Source organism: Rattus norvegicus, chromosome 6, assembly GCF_021556685.1.
Source record: "Rattus norvegicus strain SHRSP/BbbUtx chromosome 6, alternate assembly SHRSP_T2T, whole genome shotgun sequence".
In the NCBI taxonomy this organism is placed as follows: Eukaryota; Metazoa; Chordata; class Mammalia; order Rodentia; family Muridae; genus Rattus; species Rattus norvegicus.
This window is the reverse complement of record NC_141539.1, coordinates 32509938-32528680: the sequence shown is the minus strand read 5'-3', so window position 1 is coordinate 32528680 and position 18743 is coordinate 32509938. Positions and strand designations below refer to the sequence as shown.

At 41.0% G+C, this 18743-nt stretch overlaps 1 protein-coding gene across 2 annotated transcripts in view; it reads left to right on the top strand.

Moving 5' to 3' along the window:
• Positions 1 to 18743, top strand: part of Rab10 (RAB10, member RAS oncogene family) — a 53141-nt gene that overhangs the window by 32015 nt on the left and 2383 nt on the right. Inside the window, exons 2-5 of one of the 2 annotated variants that reach the window (NM_017359.2) lie at positions 3320 to 3380; positions 11254 to 11392; positions 15053 to 15142; positions 15710 to 15811. In NM_017359.2, the coding sequence (NP_059055.2) occupies positions 3320 to 3380; positions 11254 to 11392; positions 15053 to 15142; positions 15710 to 15811 (392 nt within the window). Of the gene's footprint in view, positions 1 to 3319; positions 3381 to 11253; positions 11393 to 15052; positions 15143 to 15709; positions 16800 to 18743 lie in introns of those variants that run through there. The other variant, XM_087554405.1, reaches the window with a different exon arrangement.

Here is an 18743-nt window from a genome sequence, read left to right as displayed (position 1 = left end):
CATTGCACAACCCAGTGCCGGGAGGCTGCAGTGAGTCTGCAGTGAGTCTTCTTGCCACTGGATGGCGCTTGTGTGACATTTACGTGAAATAGGGTTGGTTCTTTTTAAAACAAAACAAAGTAAAACAGATTCTCACAGTGTGCAGGGGATTGGGCTTGAATGTACATTGAGCCCATGCCCCTGACTCCCTAGCAATGGTATGATTGGCATGTGCCACTGTATGCAGCTCAGGGGCATTTTCTGATGTTTCTCTCTTGAGCAGCTGATACTGATACATGTTTACTGTATTAAAGGAAACACTGTTTTAAGCTGAGTCTCAGGAATCATCAAAAAGTAGAAATCCTGTTCATGTTTTTATGTAAGCAAAGATTGTTGTCAGGTATCGATGAGTGGATCAAATCCAGTATTTGTCATCAGCAGATGACAGGATTACAGGAGAATCTGACCATTCCTATTGACAGAATCTTAGACAGTGATTGAATAGGTCTTCTATCTTCTCTAAGCAGCTGAGCTAGTTAATTATTTTGTTCTGGTCCCTAAATTTAAAAAAGAATATTATTGGGGCTGGAGAGATGGCTCAGGGGTTAAGAGCACTGACTGCTCTTACAGAGGACCTGAGTTCAATTCCCAGCAACCACATGGTGGCTCACAACCATCTGTAATGGGATCTGATGCCTTCTTCTGGTGTGTCTGAAGACAGCTACAGTGTACTTATAATAAATAAATAGATAGATAGATAGATAGATAGATAGATAGATAGATAGATAGATAGATAGTTAAAAATATTATTTTGTATGCATGCATGTATGTCTTTTTTGTTGTTATTGTTGTTTTTTGCCTGCATGTATGTATGCCACCACTTATGTGCCAAGAAGGCATTGGGTTCTCTGGGTTGTGAGCTGCTGTTCGGATTGTTGTGAATCAAACCCTGGTCTTCTGCAAGAGCAACAAGTACTCTTAACTGCTCAGCCAATTCTTTGTCTTGCCCCCTATATTTTTTTTCTTTCTTTTTTTTTTTTTTTTTTCCGGAGCTGGGGACCGAACCCAGGGCCTTGCACTTGCTAGGCAAGCGCTCTACCACTGAGCTAAATCCCCAACCCCTTGCCCCCTATATTTTATCCTAAGATTTTCTGCTTAATTTTCCATGCTTAGCTGGGCATATGGGAGTATAAAAAAGTAGATGTTATATAACAAAAGTATTTACTTAGGAAAAAGTTAAGCTGGGCTTGGGGATTTAGCTCAGCGGTAGAGCACTTGCCTAGAGAGCACAAGGCCCTGGGTTTGTTCCCCAGCTCCGGAAAAAAAAGAAAAAAAAGAAAAAAAAAAAAAAGGAAAAAGTTAAGCTATACAATTGTGTCCATAGCTGTGTGTGGAGGCACTTGGGAGACAGAGATAGAAGGATAGAGAGTTTGAGGCTAGTGTGAGCTTTACATAGCCAGATCCTATATCAAAACAAAGTGGATGTTTGTGATTAAAAAGGAACACTGTATGGGGCTGGGGATTTAGCTCAGTGGTAGAGCGCTTACCTAGGAAGCGCAAGGCCCTGGGTTCAGTCCCCAGCTCCGAAAAAAAGAACCAAAAAAAAAAAAAAAAAAAGGAACATTGTAGCGGCCATGTAAGAAACATGGGTATCTTTGTTTGACACTTTACAGTGTTAGAGAGAGTGTACTTGCACGTATGCATCCTTGGTTAACCAAATTTTTAATTTTGGCTAATATAGTAGATACAACAACAAATTCTTACCTTATGCCCACTTTATTTTGCCTTTCTCAGACATTTTTGGCTCTTCATTCTGTTACTAGATTCTGTATTTCTTGTAACTTAAAACAATTATTTTCAGGAACATATTTTAAAAATTAATTTTTTAAAATTTTATGTGAATTAGTGTTTTTCCTGCATGTATGTCTATGTGAGGTTGTTGGATCTTCTGGAGTTTGAGTTACAGACGTGTGTGACATATGGGTGCTAGGAATTGAACCCAGGTCCTGTGGAAGAACATTCAGTACTTTTTAACTGCTGAACCATCTCTCCAGCCCCCTAAACTGGGTTCCTGTTATGGAACATGAGAATTTAACACCACATTATATTCTTGGCACCTCATTATTCCCCTTTCAGATAGTAACAGCACATTTTGGTTAAGTGCTTGGCCAAGTCCTGTACTGTAGTTGCGTTTCTTTCTTGGTTATCTTTAGTTTATGTCCCTTCATTTTTATAGTCACCTAGGTTTTCAGGTACTCTCCTTTAATTCAAACAGAATCAACAGACCTTGTTTTTTCATAGAATGTATTGCTATTTTCTCTTCTATCAACCGCCCCTAGACCCAGTAGACATCCCTCTTCCTCCTTTTCTTCTTCCTCTTTTTTCTTTTAAAGAGTTGGTCTCATGTGGCTCCAACTGATCCTCAGTTTGCCTTGAAACTGAGCTAACCTGCCTCCTGGGTTAGTGTAGGGTTGATAGTGTGAGGTACCTCTCTTCAAAATAACTTCTCACTGTTTTCCAGGCCAATTTGACCCATTCTTTTCAACACTGTTAGTGATTTACATGCTTATTTGAGGAAGGGGCATGCATGTGGAGGTCAGAGGACTACTTGTGGCGTGCGGTTTTCTCCTTCCACTGTCTGGGCTCCAGGGAAGGAGTCTAGGTTCTCAGGCTTAGCAGAAAGTATTGTCGCTGGAGGAGCTCTCTCACAAACCCTTTGATATTTTTGAGACAGGATCTCACTGAACCTGGAGTATACTGAAAGGCTAGATTTGCTGGCTGGCAAATTCAGAGATGAGAGTGCTTATGCAACCCCCATTTTACTGACTGAGCCATCTTACGAGCCTGTGTCTCACAAAATTTTAGTTTGATTTTCCCCATAATTTTTGTTATTTCTTCTATGACTCATGAATTTCAGAATGTTTTGCAATTTTCCTATATAGTGTTTTGTTACTGACTTTGATTTAATTTGTGGGATCAGAATACATTGTGGTACATGTTCCTTCTATACTGTAAGAAAGAGTGTAGAGTCCCAGCATTGGGGAGGCAAAGGCAAATAGATCTCCATGAGTTGGAGGCTAGCCTGGTCTAAACATATCAAGTTCTAGACCAGTTAAAGACTACAAAGTTAGAGTTTGTCTTTAAAAAAAAAAAAAAAAAAAGTGCAGGGTAGAGTGAGTAGGGGGTTTTTTGTCTATATTTAAATTTTTTTTAAAGGAATAGGCATTAAGATCTCCAACTAAAATATTAAGTATTTAAATTTTTAAGTATTTTGACATTCGAAAAATTGGTTGTTGGCCAAGTAAATCAGCAATTACAGTTTACCTTCCCTGTGTTACAGGAATAGACTTTAAGATCAAAACAGTGGAACTACAAGGAAAGAAGATCAAGCTACAGATATGGTGAGTTTACTTCCTCCTGTGTTGGTGCCAGGTGCTTACAGTTTACAGTGAGACTCTCCTATGCCATTTGTTTAGTGTCTTCTAGACTGCCCTTCCTAAACAAGCAACCTGTGACCTGTTAGGAAGTGAAAATTAGTGCCATCAACTTCACAGTCCATAATGTTTATGCCTGAACTAAAAATAACTGTCTCAGTAGTGTCCAAAGCACACGGCTTCACCCACCATGTACACTGAGGGGAGAGACACTGCTTTGACTCCTTGGAATGCAGCACTCCTTCTAGAGTGTGCCATTGGCAATAATAGTATTTTACAGCATTCTCTCAGCTGTACATCTTTTATTTTATGCAAGGTAAATTCTGCTTCTGCCTCATTGTTTTAGTAACCCGATCATAACTAATTAAACTGGTAAAAAATGTTAATAGCATAGGAAAACTGGCACTTTTTTTTGAAAACAGGAAAAAAGCGAAAATAGGCTTACAAGTATATGTTATGGTTCAAAAGGGGGAATTAAAAAGTGTGCAGTGTTTAATTGCTCTTCAGATATTTAATACCAATTTTTCTTTTGGGTTGAATCTAGAGCACTAGATTAGACTTGGACCGTGTGTGTGAGACATTCTAAAAGTAACATCACTAACAATAGGCATCTTTTTCCCTTAGCAAAGGGTAACCCTTAGAGGTAGTGAGGCAGGAAGCTTTTCTCTTGGTTTGAAGTTGTCAGAGAGACAGTGCAGTGCTTAAAAGCAAGACCTTCTCCTACAGAGGACCCAAGTTCAGTTCCCATCACCTACATCAGGCAGCTCACAACCACCTGTAACTCTAGCTCTAGGGAATTTTGAACTGCAGGCATCTACATGTATGTGCACATGAGAGCGCGCTCACACACACGCACACGCAGGCGCACACACACACACACACACACACACACACACACACACCACCATCATCATCATTATCACATCATGTTGCTCATTGCCTTAGTTGCTGGAAGCTAGTTAGCGCATTGAGAATCCATGTATTGTAGCATTCCAGGTCAAGCCACGCCTGATGGCATATGTTTGTAATCTCAGTTTGGGGGACGTGGAGACAGGATGATTAGGAACTCAAGGCTCTGTTCTACCATGTTTTATAAAACATAAGGTATGGTTATATTGAGAAGTACAAATGTAAGCCAGGTGCTGGTTAATCCCAGCACTCAGGAGGCAGAGCAGGTGGATCTCTGAGTTTGAGGCCAGCCTGGTCTACAGAGTTCGAGAACAGCCAGGGCTACAGAGAAACCCTGTCTCAAAAAACAAAAACCAAACAGAAAAGTATAAATGTATGAAGTATGCAAATTAAAATGGGACACAGAAAACTTTAAAAAGTTTACCTGGGTTATTCTATCAGAAATGAGAGGCTATAAATAGGTGTTATGGTTCTGAAAAATGAAGACAAATTTTAAAAAACAAGCCCAGTTAGATGGCTAAATAGGGAAAGGCGATTGCCACCAAACCTGACAACCTGAATTTGACCCTCAGAGTCCACGTGGTAAAAGGCAGTGCCTGGCTTCCCAGATAGTGTCTTCTGATCTCCACATATGTACCTTGGCATGTATGTGCCTCCCTCCAAAATAAGAAAACAAATTTTTTGTTTTTAAAGATTTTATTTATTCATTTAATGTCTCTGAGTACACTACAGCTATCTTCAGACACACCAGAAGAGGGCATCAGATCCCATGACAGATGGTTGTGAGCCTCTGTGTGGTTGCTGGGAATTGAACTCAGGACCTCTGGGAGAGCAATCAGTGCTCTTAACCACTGAGCCATCTCTCCAGCCCAGAAAACAAGTTTTTAATAAATCAAGTAACAGAGAATAGTTGATTAAAACAAATTTCTATGAACACAAAATGATGATTACCCTTTGGGGGAGGCATTAGGACTTCAATCTCTTTGACATTGATGTCGTGTAGCTAACCAACATAATGTAAACCTGTAGGTATCGTGATGTAGGCCTAGCTAAGTGTGTGGCTTTCCTTCTTAGTAGAAAACTTAAGATTTTAACTCTGAAACGTGTATAATTTGCTAATTGTGTGATGTGAATGAATAGGGAAGGGGAAGCAGGAAGTGTTGGTGGTATTACGTAGTGGAGTCAAGTTTCTTAGGCTACCTATACTATAGTGAGGCACTAATCTGACACCATGTAGGAGACTTGAAACTTTCTCTAAAGGAGTGGACTTACTGGTCAGTTTATACCACCTCAGACAAGACCCCTAAAAGCAACCCAACTGGCCTGTGTTCCTCTATGTTGAGGAAGGCCTTTGGCACTTTTGGCTTTTGTTTTGTGGTGCTGAGGGTCAAGACAAGAAGGAACAGTTTTAAATAATGGGGTGATAGAAGGCCTCAGAGAGTAAGGAAAATACTTCAGTATATGGGGAACTGTTCTAGGAAGAGAAGAATGTGGGAGTTTGCAGACAAGCAGGGGTAAATGGGGAGGCTGTGTCTTCAAAAACCAAATGAAGGAGCTGGAGAGATGGCTCAGGGGTTAAGAGCACTGACTGCTCTTCCAGAGGTCCTGAGTTCAAATCCCAGCAACCACATGGTGGCTCACAGCCATCTGTAATAGGATCTGGTGCCCTCTTCTGGTGCATCTCAAAACAGCTACACTCTACTCATATAAGTAAAAATTAGGGGCTGGGGATTTAGCTCAGTGGTAGAGCGCTTACCTAGGAAGCGCAAGGCCCTGGGTTCGGTCCCCAGCTCCGAAAAAAAGAACCAAAAAAAAAAAAAAAAACCAAATGAAGAAACTATGTAATACACAACGATGTTTGTAGTCACATGTTTTATTTTCAGTATTCTTTTTTTCATTAATTTATTTATTGACTTTACACTATGATCACTGCCCATCTCCTCATAGTCCCCTATCTCTATTATTCTTTTTTTTTTTTTTTTTTTCAGAGCTGGGGACCGAACCCAGGGCCTTGCGCTTCCTAAGCAAGCGCTCTACCACTGAGCTAAATCCCCAACCCCTTATCTCTATTATTCTTAATATTTTTTATACTAACAATCAGAACAAGGAGTCTTACGAAAAATAATTACTCAAGTATCCTCTCCTTTCAACTTCTAGGGGGAAAAGTAATTTCTTCTGAGTTGCCCAATATTTCCTCTCCCTTCTTGCCTTGGCTGTCAAGGTTTTCAGTTAAATTCTACAAATGAATCAAAACAAAGGAGTTGAATAATAATCTAATTTTTTCTCATTTCCAACTTTCTGTTTATCTCCTGTTATTTTCCTGTATTTAGTTATAAAGTGCTTCAAAGCCTGTATGATTAACGTGAGAGACATGAACTAGTGCTGAGGTGAGACCATTACCTCTTGGTAGAGAGTGAGGCTACCAGTGCAGTCACAGTGACCAAAACTTCCTTGCAAAAGACTCAGGATGATGGGCGTGTTGGCCGGCAAAATAACTCAGTAGTTGACAGAGGCTAATGGAGCCCTCCACACCCTGACCAACGTAACTGTTATGGTTCATTTTGGAGGTGGAGGCAGCCTTGACCCTGTCTGCTTGTCATTATGAGTGTGCTCCTGCACTGGCACACTTAGGGGCCAGGGAGCTGGCTCAGTGGTTAAGATTTTGCTGTACAAATAAGACCAGAGTTAGGATCCCTAGAACTACATAAATACTGGGAGGGTGGTGGTATTGGCCTGAAATTCTAGAGGAGAGATCCTCAAAGCAAACTGGCTATTGAGACTAGCTGTATCAGCAAGCTCCAAGGTTGCTTAGGAGACCCTACCCTGTCTTGATGAAAAGTATGGACCAGCAATCAAGCTCTGATCTTGACATCAGTCTTGGGCATCCATATGTAGACATGCACACCACAGACACACGAAAATGGAAAAAGAAAAAACGAGAACCCCTCACCCTTGAAGGTAACCCCAAGAAAAACTGAATGGACTTCAGGGATCTTTCTCCTCCAGGGTCTTGATTTCCTTGGTCCTGTCATGGCCTTCATGAGTTCTGTAGCCAGTCACTGCTGTGAATCCTCCCTGTGCCCTCTTCTAATATGGTGTGCATGCAAAGTGCCCATATACATAGAATACAGTTTAAATACATTTTAAAAATAAGCAAAAGACATTAATGCATTTTTTCAAAAATTTGTTTACATGGTCAATAAATACTTTTAAGATGTCCAACATTGTCATCAAGCAGAAATGATACATACATACCCTAAGACCACAATGATACCACTTCAACTTCTCTAGGATGGCTATAATCAAAAAGCCAGTAACATGTTGTAAGGACTTACCAACTTGTGTAACTCTCATCTATTCCTGGTAGTAATGTAGAGTAATTCAGACCTTTTGCGTTAGTCTGGCCTTTGCTCCAAACGTCAATCACAGGACTGGAGAAATGGCTCAACTGTTAAGAGTGGTTGATGCTCTTTCAAAGGACTTAAGTTCAGTTCCCAGCACCCACATCAGGTGACTCACAAGTAGTTGTGTATAACTCCACCTCCAGAGGATCTCTATTCACCGCCTTGGGCAACACTTGAAGATCATTTTAGTTGGATGGTAGGGGCATGCCTGTAACTGCAACATTTGTGAAGCTGAGGTCGGAGGATTGTGAGATTAGCCTAAGACACATGAAACCAGTTCTCTATAATCCTGGTCTACTGTTTGTGATCCTACTTAGTGATTAAGATAATAGAGAAAAGAATGGCTGCTGAATTGAAGACAAGGTTATTGGTAGTCTTTTGAAACACAGTCTCTCTGGATTTAATAAAAAGAATATGACTAGAGCTGGCTGAGGGGCTTGGAATACAGTATGTAGCTCAGTGTGTAGAAAATATGCTTAAGCCAAGTGGGGTTCTGCTTAAATGACCCTGCTTAGGTCAACCCTCAGCAAACACACCCCTGCCCACCCCTCTGAGTTAATTGACAAAGATTTATGAAGAAACAGTGACTACAGTCTTTATAGATGTTTGCTGAGGGGAGGAGTGGGTAGGATATATCTCAGTGGTAGAAATCTTGTTAGACATACTTAAACATACTTAAAGCCATGAACTCAGTTTTTAACACTGTTAAAAAAGCATTTGCTAAGAGGTACTTTTGTTTTAAACAGACAAAAGCTTCTAAAATTATGTAGACCAGAATAGTTAACAATTTTAACAAAGTACACTAAGAAGAATTAGCCACATGATTTAAAAGCATTTAACAGCAGTAAACCAAGACAGTGTGATAAAAAGGAAGCCACAGACACATAGAGTATTAAAACAGAATAAAGGGATCCAGGAAGCTGGTTCAGTGAATAAAGGGGCTTGCCACCAAGCCACAACTGAATTTGATCCCTTGACCCACAAGGAAGGAGAGTACCAACCCCTGCAAGTGGCTCTGTTACCTCTACACATATACCGTGATGCACACATGTCCATCTATGTGCCCTCGGCATAGAAGAGGGTATCAGATTTCCTAGAACTGCAGTTAAAGGAGCCTCCTGGGTCCTCTACAAGAGCAGCATGCTCCTAACTACTGCTGATCCATGTTGCCAGCCCCAGCGTGTAGAAAGCATGCAGAGAACTATTTATATAAAAAATAAGGGAAAGGCAAAAGAGTGAAATCTGAGGGGCTGAGGGGGAGCCTGTTTCTATACATTATAGCTTTAGGAGACCTCATATTTATTATAAGCATCAGTACTATAGCCGGGAAGATATCCATGTATTCTAACCCTATGCCTGCCTACTACCTAGCAACATGTCCCTTTACCTGCTATTTTAGCCTTGCCATGGCTGCTCCTGCGCCATCAGCGTCCTCGGGGTGATTCCCCTGGCAACCTGCCCATGGCAATCCTCACTCTCTCTGGTCGTTTTCCTCTATCCAGCTATGGCTAATCATCTCTTTATTAACCAATCAGAAGTGATAGAACACAATTTTTATACAACATTGAGACAGGAGATGCTTGGCAATGTAACCAGATCTCTGTGCACAGAAATCAGCATCTGAACACAGTGCATAAAACTATCCCCAACATAGCACTAATATCCAGCCTTGGTTTTGCTTTTATGCTACCATTGATATGTTTGGATTACTTTTTTTTTTTTTTTTTTTTTTTTTTTTTTTTTTTTTTTTTTTGGTTCTTTTTTTTCGGAGCTGGGGACCGAACCCAGGGCCTTGCGCTTCCTAGGTAAGCGCTCTACCACTGAGCTAAATCCCCAGCCCCTGGATTACTTTTATGGGCTAAGCATGGTGGTGCACACCTTTAATCCCAGTAATTGGAAGGCAAGACAGGAGAAATCTCTTAAGTTTAAGGTCATCCTAGTCTGCATAGCAAAGTCCAGGCCAGCCAGGACTAAGTAATGAAGTCTTGTCTCAACAGAACAGAGTGGAGGGGAGGTAATAGCTCTTTTTTTTTTTTTTTAAGGTTTTTTTAATTTATTTTTTTAAGATTTTATTTTATTGTATGAGTACACTGTTGCTGCCTTCAGACACACCAGAAGAGGTCATCAGATGTCATTACAGATGGTTGTGAGCCACCATGTGGTTGTTGGGATTTGAACTCAGGACCTCAGGAAGAGCAGTCGGTGCTCTTAACCACTGAGCCATCTCTCCAGCCCGGTAATAGCTCTTTTAAGAACACACAACTTGGGGTTGGGGATTTAGCTCGGTGGTAGAGCGCTTGCCTAGTAAGCGCAAGGCCCTGGGTTCGGTCCCCAACTCCAGAAAAAAAAGGAAAAAAAAAAAAAAAAGAACACATGACTTTTGTTCCAGCACTTAAGAAGCAGAGGCAGATGGATATCTGTGAGTTCAAGGCCAGACTGGTCTACAGAGTGAGTTTCCAGGACAGCTGGGACTATAATATGAAACTGCCCTCCCCAAACAAACAAATACATAAATAATTTTTAAAATTGCTTTTACAAAAAAAGGCAGGCACTGGATCTGATTCCCTCTTCTTGTCTCTGAAAGGCACCAGGCAGTCATGTGATACATATGTATTCATACATATTACACATTAAAGTAAAAATACGATAAAGATACAGAGAGGTGGGGGAGGGGACTGGAGAGATGGCTCAGTAATTGGATTAAGAGCACTGGCTTCTCTTCCAGTGGACCCCGGTTCAATTCATAACACCCTCATGGCAGCTCACAGCTATCTATAACTTGAGTACAAGAGGGATCTGATGCCCTCTTCTGGCTTCCATGGACACAAGACACAGGTGTGGCACATAGACATGCTTGTAGGCAAAACACTCACATACAGAGAAGTAAAAATAATTTTTAAAAAAAATTTAAAAACAGGAGGTGGAAGTGTGGGGAGGTGAGGGTGTAGCACAGTGATAGGGGTCCTTGGCCAGCATGTGCAAGACCAGAGGGCAGTCTGCATGAGCGGGTTAAGAATAAACAGTTATCTTTACAGTTTTTATAAATGATCCTAAAAGTTGTGATCTTTAAATGATCTAAAAATTTCACGTGGTTTTGTGTTGTTACCTTATGGAATTAAGAATGTGAATAAAATGGATCCAGGAGTTTTTATATGGCTTGTGGATATTTACTAAATAATTCCAAAACATTTTTTGTCAGCTCTTACTATTTTTCCTTTCAGCTCAGTATGAGTAGGTCATTAATTTCCTCCAACTGTGAAGTGTGGAGTTTATAATAATAATTTCCTTTTTGGTTCCTGTGATGCTGTTACTGTGGAGGCTGATGCAAGAGATATTAATGAGTTCAAGTTTTCTTAGTTTGAGCTTAGCTTGTCTCAAATAAAGGAGTTAAATGAGCGCTTGTTCTGTTTTCCTTTGTGGTAAATAGTGAATTTTAAAGTATATTTTTACTACTATTCTATCTTGTTCTTTATTTGAAGTGTTGTGATATTAAAGTGCTTAATACAATTATTGATGGTCTATTTCAGGGACACAGCAGGCCAGGAACGATTTCACACCATCACAACCTCCTACTACAGAGGAGCAATGGGCATCATGCTAGTGTATGACATCACCAACGGTAAAAGTTTTGAAAACATCAGCAAGTGGCTTAGAAACATAGATGAGGTAAGACATAGCAGGAGCTTGTGCCTTCCCTCCCTAAACATCTGAGTAGTTTATCTTAAAAATTTATTCAATAAGTCTATATATTTAAGATAATAAAAATTACCAGTGGTTTTCATGAGTCTTTTCTCTAAATGAATTCTCAGTGAATTTTTATTGAGCTATTAAAAAAGGTTTTTAATTAGTAGTTATAGAGTCATATTGCTCCAGACTTTTGAAATGTTTAGTATTAAGACCCTGCCTGTCAGGGCATACATGTAGGGTCAGAAGACAACCTCGTAGAGTCTGTTGTCTCGTTACACTTTTGTATGGCTTTAGGAATGCGGTTCATGTCCCCAGGCGACACAGCAAGCACCCTGAACCACTGGACCATTTCATGCCTTGAGCTCTGTATACTCTGAGTGATAAATAGGTGATTGCGAGTGTCATCTGTTCTGTGGGCGGCCTTCTTGTTGTCTTTTGAGAGGTCTCATATATTTCAGGCTGGCTTTGAACTCGCTTAGGATAACTTCTAATCCTTTTGCCTCTTCCAGTTATGTGTTGCTAGGGATTGAGCCCAGGGCTTCCTGTACACTGGGCAAGCAGTCTCCCAACTGAGCTGTCTCCCAATCCTTCTCACTGTTTGGTAGCAGAAAAGAAAAATGAGGGTGGCTAATGGATCATCAGTTGAGGAATCGGCGCCGTATCCCAGAGTATGGTAGAGGCTCTGCCAGGCTCGAGAGTCAAGAGTGCCGTGCAGTTAGCAAAGTTTACTGTGATTGCCTGTGAAGAGAGGTTGTTTCTTCTGTGTGAAGACATTCCCAATAAGATTTTTAAAATAATAGTGACCTATGCTTAAGGTCTTGGCATATTTGAGCTTCATGTATGGCCTTCCTCCTTTCCCAGATATTAGCTTGTAATTTTCTGGAAATTTTATTGCTTAAACTTCATTTATAGTGGAAATGTCCCTTAGCTCTCTCCACAGTGCTTGTGATGTGTGGTTTTACTTGACAAGTCTGTAATCCTATCTCATGTGCTTCAGAAATCACCCTGTGATGTTGCTTACAGAAAAAAATGGCAGAAACAGGTGGAAGGTTCCTTAGAATAAAGTAATTTAAAAGCCATCCAAAAATCCCAGGCATGGTGATGATGCCCAGCACTTGGGAGGCAGGAGCAGGCAGGTCTCTCTGAGTTCAAGGCCACCAAAGCTGTATAGTGAGAACTTGTCCTTAAAAAAGAAGCCACAAACCATGTATAACAGTTGCTAAGATGCTTAACTGAGACTCTCGACATCATGCTAACAGTTAGCTATGCACAATCCTTTCTTCAGGTGCCTCATTTCTATTAACTTCTGTGCTTAAATGTGTTAAAATCTCTTTTTTTTTTTTTTTCTTTTTTTCGGAGCTGGGGACCGAACCCAGGGCTTTGCACTTCCTAGGCAAGCGCTCTACCACTGAGCTAAATCAGCTAAATCCCCAACCCGTGTTAAAATCTCTTAATGAACTTCAACTCCGTTTCACACATTTCACACTGACTTGTCCCCAGATTCTCTATTTTAAAAGACTTATTTTTACTTATGTGAGTGCACCTATATGAACAAATACCACATCTTTGGGGGTGCCTCTAATGTCAGAAGAGAGTATCAGATAACCCTGAAGCAGGAGTTCTATGTGGTTGTGTTTGACTGCTGTGGGTGCTGGGAACTAAACTTGTGCACTCTGGAAGACCAGTGAGTGTTCTTAGCTGCTGAGCCTTCTTTCTAGCCCAGAGGTGAGAGAAGCTGTTTTTGCCAGGTTATGCTGAAATTCTAACGAATGAAGAGTTTTAATGCTGTTTTGACTTTGCAGAGAAGCAAGGGTCAGTTATTCATTAGGTACTTTTCTTTTCCTTAGTTTTAGCATAGGCAGATCTCTTGCTTCATATAAAAGGGATAATGATTAGGAACAAAGGCCGAGCCAAGATCATAACTATTCAAAGATTTCCCACACCAGTAGGAATGTTTGACTAAATAAGAAGTATGTCCTTGTGTGTTGCCACTGTTGGTGGCAGGCTAGTACACTGTACTGTGAGGAGCCAGGTCCACGCCCAAGTTTCTTGGGGTGTGTGTGTGTGTGTGTGTGTGTGTGTGTGTGTGTGTGTGTGTGTGTGTACGCACATACACTCACTGTGTAGACCTGGCTGGCTTTGACATTAGTAGGGATCTCACCTGCCTCTATCTTCTGAGTGCTGAGATGAAAGTCATGTACTACTACACCCAGCCTCCAGTTTAGACATTGGTGGAAATTCTATCCTAGTCCTTAGTTAAAGTTTATGAAATTATTTCTTTAAACTCATCAGTTTAGGGGTTGGGGATTTAGCTCAGTGGTAGAGCGCTTGCCTATCAAGCGCAAGGCCCTGGGTTCGGTCCCCAGCTCCGGAAAAAAAAAAAAGAAAAAAAGAAAACTCATCAGTTTAGTGGTTTTGGGGGTAGGGTTTGTTTTGTTTTGTTGATTTTCTTTTGGTTTGTTTTGGGGTTTTTTTGGGTGTTTGTTTTGGGTGTTTGTTTTTTAGGTAGGTTTCTGTAGCTTAGACTAGCCTGAAAGCCATTATATATATAGACCAAGACGGCCTTGATCTTGTGGCAATCCTCCTGCCTCCACCTTCAGAATCCTGGAATTTTGAGTTTGTCTTTAACTAATTTAGATGAGTTTGAGATCTCCTTATAGCAGTGTAGCTACTAGGGATGACAAGGGCTCTGTCTTAAGGTGTGTATATACATGGTATATCACCACAGTCTGGTCAGCCTGAATTAGATATGTGTAAGTGATCTGTTTTCAGATACTACCTGTATATAACATTTGGAGTGGATCTGTCTTAGGGATTGTATGCCTTTTGCTAGGTGGTTTATGAATTTTAGGCCTTTTTTTTTAAAGATATATTTATTTATTTTGTGTATATGAGTACACTGTAAATTCAGACACACCAGAAGAGGGCATCAGATTCCATTACAGATGGCTGTGAGCCACCATGTGGTTGCTGGGGATTGAACTCAGGACCTCTGAAAGAGCAGTCAGTGCTCTTAACCACTGAGACATCTCTCCAGCCCGAATTTTAGGTCTTAACAAGGCTAGTAAGATAGCTTAGCAGTTGAAGTGTGTGCTGTGCACACATGAGAACTAGGTTCATTCATTCATTTCTCTAGCAACCATAAAAAAATCAGGTGTGGCAGTGTAGGATTTTATTGTTTATTAGTTTGAGTGTTTAGCTGGCTTGTCTGTGCACTACTTGTATGCAGTACTTGTAGAGGCCACAAGAGCGCATCAGATCCCCTGGAACTGAAGTTACAAACAGTTGTAAGCTACTATGTGGGTTCTTAGAATTGAACCCAGGTCTTCTGGAAGAGCTGTCAGTGCTCTTAACCACTGAACCATCTCTCCAGCCCATGTGTAGGCTTGTGATACCTGCTCTGGGAGGTAGAGACCGGGAACCCCAGGACTCACCCATTGGTCATCCAGTCTAGCCAGTCGATGGTTCCAAATCCAATGAGGGACCCATGTGTGGGTCTGTGTCCCTGCACTTACACATATACCACATGCACAGCTACATAGAAAACATGTGAATTTAAGAAACATACTATCATATTTAGAAAATATTAAGTAATCATTCATGTTAGTGTGCAACAGTAATAATCTTTTCCTGTTTCAGCATGCCAATGAAGATGTGGAAAGGATGTTACTAGGGAACAAGTGTGACATGGACGACAAGAGAGTTGTACCGAAAGGCAAAGGAGAGCAGGTACGTGTGAGCAGAGTGAGCTCCCATGACAGTGGCAGGGGTCTGCCTGCTGGGACAGTAGTGCCACCCCACTGAGCAGCCCTACTGGGGTCTTCGAAAAGTGCTTATGGAAACACAGCTTACCCTGGAAGAGACTTTCCCACTGTGTCACTGACATCTGTGCCTGGTATTTGCTAGCTTTATGTAAGCCCAGTAAGAGAAATGTGTCAGCAGCTGTTATTTTAATCTTAGAACTTTAATATGTCAGTTATTAAGATTCTGAAGTTTGTAACTGATAGACTGTTACGGGCAAGCAGAAATTGGGTGTATCATGCTGAGCTTCTAATGTAAGGACAACATATCTGATGTAGGCTATCTCAAATAAACGCTTGCGATAGGTAGGGAGAGGGTTGTTTTTATTACCTACCTTTCTTTTTAAGATCTTGACTCCTTAAAATGGTCTGTCACGTTCTAGTTGACACCACCACTACTTTTGGCGTACCATAATTGTTTTCCTCTAACATGTTACCGCCATAGTTGGCTGCCCACATTTGGCAGTTGCATAACATTTTTTTTCTTCTATTGTAGATTGCAAGGGAGCATGGTATTAGGTTTTTTGAGACTAGTGCAAAAGCAAATATAAACATCGAAAAGGCGTTCCTCACATTAGCTGAAGACATCCTCCGAAAGGTAAGTTCCTTATGCAGCAACACTTCTAAATCATTTTGTCCTTTTGTTGGTGGTAGTGGTAGTTTTTGGTTTGCATATACCTTTGGCTGGCCTGCAACTCTTGATTTTCCTGTCCTAGCCTTCTGTATGCTGGGATTGTCCCACCACCCTGTTCTTTGTCTCCTTAAATACAGTAACTACATAGAAAATCTTCAGTTTTGATGCTGTTGTTCCTAAAATATTGTCAATAACTGATCCTCCAGAATAAAGAAAGGAGCCTGTAGCTAGATGGCTAGGAAAGTGGTAGGTACTCACATTTGTCTCTGTTTATACTGCACCCCTTGACCTCAGCTCCCCACATCTGTTTGAATGTGTGATGTTGGTGGCCAAACCTGCAAAAAAGAAGTGAAATTGGAGCTGAGGGCATAGATTATTGGTTCTCAGCCTATGGGTTGTGACCCCTTTGGGGATCAAAGGACCCTTTCACAGGGATTGCATATCACATATCCTGCATATTAGATACTTATATTTTTAACAGCAGCAAAATTACAGTTATGAAGTAGCAATGAAAATAATTTTATGGTTGGGGTCACCACAACATGAGGAACTATACTAAAGGGTCACAGCATTAGGAAGATTGAGAGCCACTGGTAGAGATCATTGGTAGAATGATTGATTGCCTAGTATGTGGGAAATCCTAAGTTCAGTCTTTGAAAGAATGAGGGAAATTTAGTGTGCGTAAAGACAGGAAGGCCATTTATAGTATATTGAGCAATGAAAAACAGGTTGGAGACAAGTGTGAGGACATATTTCTACAACCCATCACTTAGGAAGATGATGCAGGTTCATTGTATATTGAGGCCAGCTTGCCAAAGAGAGATCCTGTCTCACATTAAAAAAAAAATAAATGGGGGCTGGGGATTTAGCTCAGTGGTAGAGCGCTTACCTAGGAAGTGCAAGGCCCTGGGTTCGGTCCCCAGCTCCGGAAAAAAAAAAAGAAAGAAAGAAAGATCATGTGAAAGAGTGTGGTTTCATCTAAAAAGTGTATGGTACCAAATGTGTAACACAGAGAGTTATATATAGCAAAGGTTGTTCTGGAAAGGGAGATTCTCTTAAAAATCTCTATATTATGTAAACATTTTAAAGTACTGTTTTTGCTTTTTAAGTATTAATTGGGCTGAGAAATCAGGTCAATGCCAGAACACTTGGTTACTGTACCTGAGCCTCTGGGTTCTATGCTAGTTTAGTCTACATAGTTCCGTACCAGCCAGAGATGCAACAAGATAGACTGTCTCAGAGAAGAAAGGAACTTATAGCCCTTTATACATGAAAATGTCATGGAAACCCACTTCATTAGATAATCTGTTTCAGTGACGGAAAGACTTTGAAGTGAAGTACATTATTAGCACACACTTTGAATTCCAGCACTGGGATGGTTGAGGCAGAACTACATACTGAGACCAAGATTAGCCTGTGGACCATAGCGGGATCCTTGGGATCCTTTCCTTAAAAACAAAAACAAGCCACTGAGCATAGTGGTATACACATATGTGGATTTCTTTTCTTTTTTTTTATATTTTTTTTATTTATTTGAGTACACTGCAGCTGTCCATAAGCCACCATGTAGTTGCTGGGAATTGAACTCAGGACCTCAGAAAGAGCAGTCAGTGCTCTTAACCGCTGAGCCATTTCTCCAGCCACCCCCGCTCCCAATTCCCACCACCACCACCACCACCACCCCCCCCCCCCCCATGTATGTGGATTTCTACGAAAGGCTAACTGGGTCTACATAGTGAGTTCCAAGTCAGCCAAACCTACATACAGAGTGAGACCCTGTCTCAAAGTAAGAAAATAATAATAATAATCTTCACAAATTTAAAGAAGCTCTTGTTTCCTTTTCTGTTGGGTTAGAGTCTCTTTCCTGGCTGAACTGACCTCAGTTAAGTTAGAGAAAGACAGATTGTGAGAGGCCATGAATAAATTTGAATCCCACTTACCCAGGAGCTGTAAGTTCCTGGAGAAAGTGAGTTCTTGTTGTGTTTTCTTGATGTGGGCCTTATTTGAGCTGTTACTTGCTTTTTGTGTTTTCCTTAAAATCTGTCTAAAGAGCAAAGGCCATAATCAGGCAAGCTCACGGGTGTGGGGGACTTCATCCTGTTAGTGTAGATTGAGCTTGCTCCCTAACATTTACAGGGACGGATCTATCTTGAGGCAGCGAGAGTAGGCCAGACAAGAATCTCACTTCAGGTTTACCAGCCTTTCTGAGGACTGCCTAGGTTTTCAGAACATTGTGGTATTTTCCTTGTTCTGCCAAAGGCCTTTTAAATTGTTTCCATGAAAGTTAGGTTGTCAGTCACCATAGCCTTTACAGTTCTAGTTGTGATATTCTAAGATTTATGTTCAGAATAATGTCGGACAAGTGTAGAGTGACAGTGCAGAAATTCACCTGAGAGTAAAACAGTCAATGTTTTGGTGTGTCCCAAGTTTCCTGCCCACAGGAATTAGATAACTCATTTTGTCCCTCCCCTTCCACCTACTCGTGGTTGAGATGGCCCTTTCTAAAGCTTTGGCACAGTGATACAAACCAGTCTGAAAAGGCAAATATCTGAACAGAGAAAGGCGCTTGGGGTCTCTAATATAAGACATGGCCTAACAGTGGCTTTTTGTAAGTTATAAATTGCAAGGTTTTATTTGGCGGGGGCAGGGTTTGCAGAAGCTGCAGAGCACACAAACTCAGTCACTGAGCTTATTACAACAGGCATTTAACCCGCTGAACTCTCTCACCAGCCTTTCAAAACAAGGCACAGGTCTTGCTGTGTAGCCCAGACTGACCTAGAATTACTGTTCTGCGTTCTGGGATTACAGGCCTGTGCTGCCACAGCTGGCTTAGTAGTCCTTCTGTTCTAAGAACTCATAGGCCAGGGCAAAGAGGGTTTGAGATGCTTTATTAAGT